The sequence below is a fragment of the Leopardus geoffroyi genome, chromosome B3 (genome assembly GCF_018350155.1).
Source record: "Leopardus geoffroyi isolate Oge1 chromosome B3, O.geoffroyi_Oge1_pat1.0, whole genome shotgun sequence".
Taxonomy (NCBI): Eukaryota; Metazoa; Chordata; class Mammalia; order Carnivora; family Felidae; genus Leopardus; species Leopardus geoffroyi.
The window spans coordinates 38,400,661-38,407,351 of NC_059337.1; the positions used below are offsets into that span (position 1 = coordinate 38,400,661).

At 52.4% G+C, this 6,691-nt stretch overlaps 1 protein-coding gene across 2 annotated transcripts in view; it reads right to left on the bottom strand.

Moving 5' to 3' along the window:
• SMAD3 (SMAD family member 3) overlaps positions 1-6,237 on the bottom strand; it is a 118,712-nt gene extending 112,475 nt beyond the window's left edge. For both annotated transcript variants that reach the window (XR_006704602.1, XM_045449338.1), the window contains exon 1: positions 6,030-6,237. Coding sequence is in view for 1 of the 2 variants with exons in the window: in XM_045449338.1 (XP_045305294.1) it covers positions 6,030-6,235 (206 nt within the window). In the remaining variant the exon portion in view is untranslated. The remainder of the gene's footprint in view (positions 1-6,029) is intronic.
• Positions 6,238-6,691: the final 454 nt, after the last annotated feature.

Sequence of the window (6,691 nt, forward strand, 5' to 3'; positions counted from 1 at the left end):
TGGCCCCAGGTAGGCACAAGGAAGGAGAGCACAAAAATGAACCGGACAAGCCCTCTGGGGATCTGTGCTCTAAAACTTGGCATAGAGTAAAATTAGAAACCAAATTTCTGTAGGGTGGCGTTAACACGGCAATTTCCAACTGTTTCCAGGAACCACGGTGCCTGAAAGTGGAGAGACTGAAGGCTCCAAGGCCAGGAACCTCTCAGCGGTTACTAGATGATTCCCCACCCTCCTTGGGGAGGAGCTAGGACCATCTAACATCTCAGCAACCATTCCTGTCTGCAGAAGGTGGGAAACCACCCCAGTCCCAGGCTGCCTTCGGGAGCAACCTTTCTGGGCACTCGTCTTCCCAGCCAACTAACACGAGCAGATGTGGATTTGGGGAAGGGGGCGGAGTTGATATATGTTTTTAACAGGTCAATTCACCAAAGGAGACAAGGACAAAAGTTAATTAGGACGAATCGTGAGCCTTGTTGATTGCGAAAGCTGCATCCACGTTACACAATTTAACAGCACCTATAGGAAGCTGGGGGAGAAGTGGATAAAGAAGGTGGGAGAACAAGGTAGTGGAAATAAAGCCTGATTTCAACTTTTAAAACCAGCACTGCTTGGTCCTATTTATTTCATAGAGAAGCTCACACAAAACAATGGCTGTATTGTGCATTCAATGGCATTAAAATCCCCTAATAAATTAACAAGTGAAAATTAATGGTCGCTCAGTCCATTAAATCATGTTAATTTTATTTCCATTAAAATAATACAGCAATTACAAGTTTACATTACTAAACCAATATTTATTTTTCAAAAACTCATTTTAATTGGGTTCCTGATGTGATAAGCTTGAGCCACATTCTGTCATTTTCACCAGCTTCTGGCATTTCTCATTAGAACGAAATGACTACTATATTTGCGGACTTTTTTCCATCATTAAAATTGTCATTTGAAACTTGATGTCCTTGCAAAGACTTTTAAAAATATGTTTATTCAAAGCTCTTACGTCCACGCAGAAACTCGGGCGTATAGGATTTATTTCACCAAGTGTTAACCAGAGACAGAGAACGCTAGGTCCCACCAAAATTCTGAAATTCCAAGTATCCACAATCACCTCCAAGTTATCCAATTTTTATTGACACTGTTATGTTCTAAGCTAGTATGTCTAAAGTCACTCACTGTTCGCACCGAGGAAACCTGAATTTCAGGTTTGCAATACTAAATGATGTTTTACTTCAAAGGGAGAAAGCTGAACACTGGAATAAATGCTGCACAAAGGTCCCTGGCCCTTCGGTGCATGCTACGAGGTACCATATTTACAACAGGACTCCGTTTAATAAAAGGCAGAAGATAAAGATGTCCTGATTCTTGCAGGCAGCTATCACCATGTACCTGATCACGCTGTCGTTCAGAAACTTCCTTTGGATAATAACTCCTGCCCTCGTTTTGCTTTTCCACCTTACAGGGAGCCCTCCCTCCTCTCCCCCACCTCCTCCCACAGAATTAACAGTCTGTCCCCACGTCTCTGGGCGCTTTGTACATCCCCAGGCTGCAGTCCATTTCCTGTATCTTTGGCCAAGTCTATCTTCCAGTCTAGACAGGGAGCTCCTTGAGAACCGGTGCCCTGCCTTGCTCAGTGTAGAAGGTATTTAATAAATGAGTGAATAATTTAGTAATGAACGAACGATAGACACAGGAGGCTAAAACATAATACTTGTATCTGCCAAACTCTCTGGTTTACAAAACATCCCTGCAGGCCTTATATCATCCTGATTTTACAGGTGTAGATGTGAAGGATCTGAGACATTAAAGTGAACTCCTAAATCCGTCCAGATATTACAATGGCAAGGTCCAGGACTTGAATTTTGTGCTCTTTCTGGCGAAAACAGATGGCTGCCATTATTGTGTTTTCTGACAGTGACTTCTAACAATATTTAAAAGACATATTATAGTCCCCACCTCCTCCCTGAAATCACTCCATACTAGAACTCACTTTTTCTTCTGATCGGTGGGAATAAAAAAGAGACTACAAATAATGCCTTATGAATGTCTCCCTTACTGAAGTAGAAGCTGCTTACAGGCAGGGGCCGTCTCAAATTTATCTCTGCATCCTCTCCCATTGCCTGCAATATTGACACAGACCTGGGAGGGGGCCAGTCATTATCAATGAATCCACAAAATCCAACCCTGTAACATTTGATTAGGAACTCAGAGCCAGGGGCTGTCGGTAACATGAATTGGCCCAAACATTTAACTCCTGGGTGCAAGCAGCAAGTTCCAAGATTCCAAACGTCAAGGCAACATCAAGTGGCTCCTGGGTTCAGCCGGAGCTCTGAGCCAGCCCCCAGAGTCAGCTACGCATGGTCTGTGGGCCCCTCTTCTTCCCGGCCCCTGTATGTCATTCCCTTAATCAAGGTTAGCGAGAGAAAGGAGAGCCGATGGACCACCTCCCTGGCAGCCAGAAGTGGGCTTGCTTCCAACAGGCGATACCAGAATGGTGCTCTGAGCAGCAGCGAGAGGGGTGGGTGGACAGCAGACCAAGAAGCCACTCCTGCAGCCTTGGTAAAGGTCTGTCCCCAGACGTCTGAGAAAGGAACCTTAAAGATGACGGTCTTTTTCCTCTCTCCCTAGGGTGAGAGTAGCCTGGTAAAGTCCAGGTGGCTAACAGGAGGAGGCCATGTTAGAAGAACGGATTCACAGAGAAAGGGGAGACGGGTATGTGTCAGACCTGGTGTTGGGTTCAATTCCCCCATTTTCCTCTGGACATTGACACAAGAAAGTGCTTTGACCTAAGAAAGCCTAAATTCCCTTCCAAACGAACCAGACTTTAAGCTTGGTCCAGCTCCCAGCAACTGGACCAAGGCACAGATCCCATCGGTGAGAGCAGTCATTCTTAAGCGTGCCTGGCTCCTTATTACTGACATAACAGGCACACACCTTCCCTACTTTTCGGTGGTAAATGCGAGGACTCCACTCTTATCATCTGCCAGGGAGACGCCTACTGCTTTACTCAGAGACTCAAGCAGGTGACAAGTAAGATGCTGTTATACAACTTGTCTAAGTTCTGCCCATCCTGCCAGACCTCAGAGTATCCTGATAGCCTCTCTGCTGATGTATCTAAATCAAGCTCTTACCACTTCCTTGGCACTGGTCTCTTTCACACGCCTGGTATCAGTAAGCCTGTATCGCTCCAGCTCTCCTGACCACTGAGACAGGTTAGAGCTGGCGTAATAACATAAGCAAGCATGCTGTCTGGAAGATCCTAGGATACAGCTGTAATTGCCAAAGGTTGCTGTTGCTGATTGTGATTATACATTAGCCAAAACACTCTCGTCAAATCTCCTTAGACTGAGGTCTTCTGAAACCCCAGGGTAGCTTTAGGCGCCCACTGCCCAACACCCAACCCCCCCCCCCCCCACACACACACACACATACACATCATGGGATAACGAGGTTAAACATTTCCCTTGGCCAACTTTCCAAAGCCCTAGTTATGAAAGGTAGCACAGAGAGCGCGGACAATTCGACAAACACCACCACACTCTCTGGGGCTGAGCAGACGTGCTGATATCACTGACGTGGAGGCCAGCTAGCCACCTCCCCCAAGACGTGGCCTTTAGTTTTCTGCCCACGACCAAAACAGTGGCAGCTGTTGCCAAGGGAGACAAGGTGACCCAGAGGCGTGGGCACAGAATCCAGGGATGAAAATCCATTTTGTCTGGGTCCGCCCAACCAACTGGGTTTCCCTGAGAAGAGACTAAAAACAAATCTACCTTCGTATAGGCCCTTGCCAAGGCAGGTAGAAGATGCCCGGTTCCTAAGAGAGTCAGGAGAAGGCCAGGGGCAAGTTAGCTTGAACTCTCAGAAACATCCAGAGCTTTCCTACGCCTCAGGCGGTGGAGGACTTTGGAAGAGGAAAAGGCAGGCCATAGCTATGCCTCCCCAGAGGGTGAACCAGGGGAAGCAAGGGCTCTCCTCCAACCAGTCCCCAGTCATTAGCAACTTTACCAACAAAGATCCACAGCCGCCCCCACCCCAACCTAACAGTGCTCTGGCATTCAGCAAAGAATGTATTCAGAACCTTCAAAGTACAGAGCAGCTCCTGATGGGAAAAGGAGCACATTCGATCCGAGTCCCAAGTCCACTGGGCCAAATCTCTTCCCCTCCCTCCTCCAAAGTTTTCTCAACTTTAAAAAGGAGGTAAACCTGAAGTCTGACTGCTCTTGCTATTTTCCAGGAGTTTCTTTCTTTCTTGATCTCATTAAAACCATGTGAAAGTGCTTTGTAAACTGTAAAATACTTCACGCGGCTGCTCATTTTATAACTGATGCCTTTTTTTTTTCCTTCTGCTTCAAGGCATAAAGCACTTGTCCTCAATGCACCCAGACAGGTAAGGTGGCAGGTTTTGCATTCACCCCTCCCCGGGGGGGGGGGGAGGAGAAGTACACTCATTCACCCCCCCCCCCACACACACACCAGAAGGAATAAAGCAGAATTAGGAACCAGAGCTGGGACTAAAACCCAAGGCCCACGACCCCATCCCGTCACACCACCTCCTCTGAAGTGGATTCTGGCTCCCGATCACACACCCAGAACGCACTTCCCAGACAACACACCGCCTTCCCTCCCCCTGTATTGACTGGATCCACCCAGTTAAAAAAATATATATTACTTTTTAAGCCAGCACTCCCACCATATGTGGTATTTATTTCCAGAGGAGGCCCGTTCTGGGCTCCTGTGGACAGATGTGGCTTTGTGCCTGCCTCACACGGCTGGCAGGCCTTGTACAGCTGCCCCAAGCAGGTGGCCAAGGATGCAGTCCACTCGTGCCCCAGGAGGAAGGACAACGATCTCTGTGGGGCTCAAGCCCTGGGGACCCTCTACTCATTCCTCTGCAGCCTGGGACCCCCCAAGGACATCCCGCCCCCACGAACACACACTCCCTTGGTGCAGAATCAGACTTTAAAGGGAGCCTAGAGGGACAGACAGGAGGCTCAGGTGACCCCCGCTTCCCCCCCCCCCCCCACACACACACCCCGCCATACACCCGAATTCCCAGCCCGGGGCGGCTAAGCTAAGAGAGGGCCCTGGGGAGTGGAGAGAAGTCACTGACCCCTTCTATCAGCCATCTGTGAGCTCTCGCCTGACCTAGCTAGCGCGCTGCGGAGGAGAAAGGAGGTCCGGCCAGATGGCAAAGCGCTTGGGGAAGGAGGGCTCTGCAGGAATGCGAGGGCCCATTTGAGGAGGCCCACTTTGGGGTGCGTTTCGTTATCTGATCAGCTCGAAGCTCCCTCTCTCCTACATCAACCCGCAATCTCGGGCTGAAAGCAGGGCAAATAATCCTTTGGAGGAGGGGGAGGAGAGACGACCCTAACCTCTGCCACTTGTCTCTCATTTGAAAGCCCTGCGCTGCAACGAAAGTGCGTGTGTGCAGAGGGGGGCGGGAGACTGGCACAACCGAGTCTAAAAATACTCGATAAAAATGCTAATCCCGAAGGCAAAGAGAGAACGAAGAAGGAATCTGTCAATCACTAGGCTCCCGCTCCTCACCCACAGCCCCAGCTGTACGGACTGCATTCCTGTTGCGGAGGAAAGAAGTGGGGGGACAGGACTGAAGAAAAGAAAGGGAGAGACACCACCACCTCCACGAGCGCGGGCCGCGGGGGCGGGAGGCGGCGGCGGAGGAGGGGCTCCGGCCCGCGGAGCTGAACAAAGCGGGCCTCAACTTCTAGCCCGAAGCTCCCGGGAGTGGGGGGCGGCCAATTCCAGCAGCAACCCCCTTTCCGAGAGGTGAAAAGCGACTGGAAGTGAGAGTGCCCCGCGGAAGCCCCACGCTCTGAATTTTTGCAAATCCAGAGAAGGTTTTGTTTGGGGTCCCCTCCAGCCTCTTCCGGACCGCGATCCCCACTGCCCCCCCCCCCCGCCTTACACACACCCACATACACGCACACACACACCCTCCCGCTCCAACCCCACCCGGCCCTGCCGCGTCAGGGGGCTGGGCGGGCGCGCCCCCCGGGTCGCTGGGGCCCCCCCACCTGGGGATGGTGATGCACTTGGTGTTGACGTTCTGCGTGGTGATGGCCTTCTCCAGTTCGTCCAGCTGCCCGGTCTTCTTGAGCTTCTTGACCAAACTCTTGACCGCCTTCTCGCACCACTTCTCCTCCTGCCCGTTCTGCTCGCCCTTCTTCCAGCCCAGCAGGCGCTTCACGATCGGGGGGGTGAAGGGCAGGATGGACGACATGGCTGGGGAGGGCGCGCGGGCGGCGAGGGGAGCCCCCGGCGGGGCTGGGCGCGGCGGGACTCCGGAGGCGCAGAGGGGAGCTCGGCCGCCCAAACTTCGCCTCAACTCTCGGCGAACTTGCCCGCGCTCCGGGCCGGGCCGCGGCGCTGCAGCCAGCGGGGCTCGGCGCGCGGCCCTGCGCCCCGAGCGGCTCCCGCGGCGGGAAGAAGGGCGGCGGGGAGGGCGGGCGGACGACTGCGGCGCCGGGTCGGGAAGGCCCCGAACGCGGGGCGGAGGCGGCGGCCGCGAGACTCGGAGTGGCAGAAGAAAGTTTGGGTTTCCGCACGGGGTAGCTGTTTGGGTGCCGCCTCCAGGAAGGAAAGTCCAACCCCCAGCCAAACTTTGCTCGCCTCGCTCGCTTTGATGCGCAGATCCCTCCGCCTCGGCAGCCTCGCCTCCCCGCTCGCCTCCTCCTTC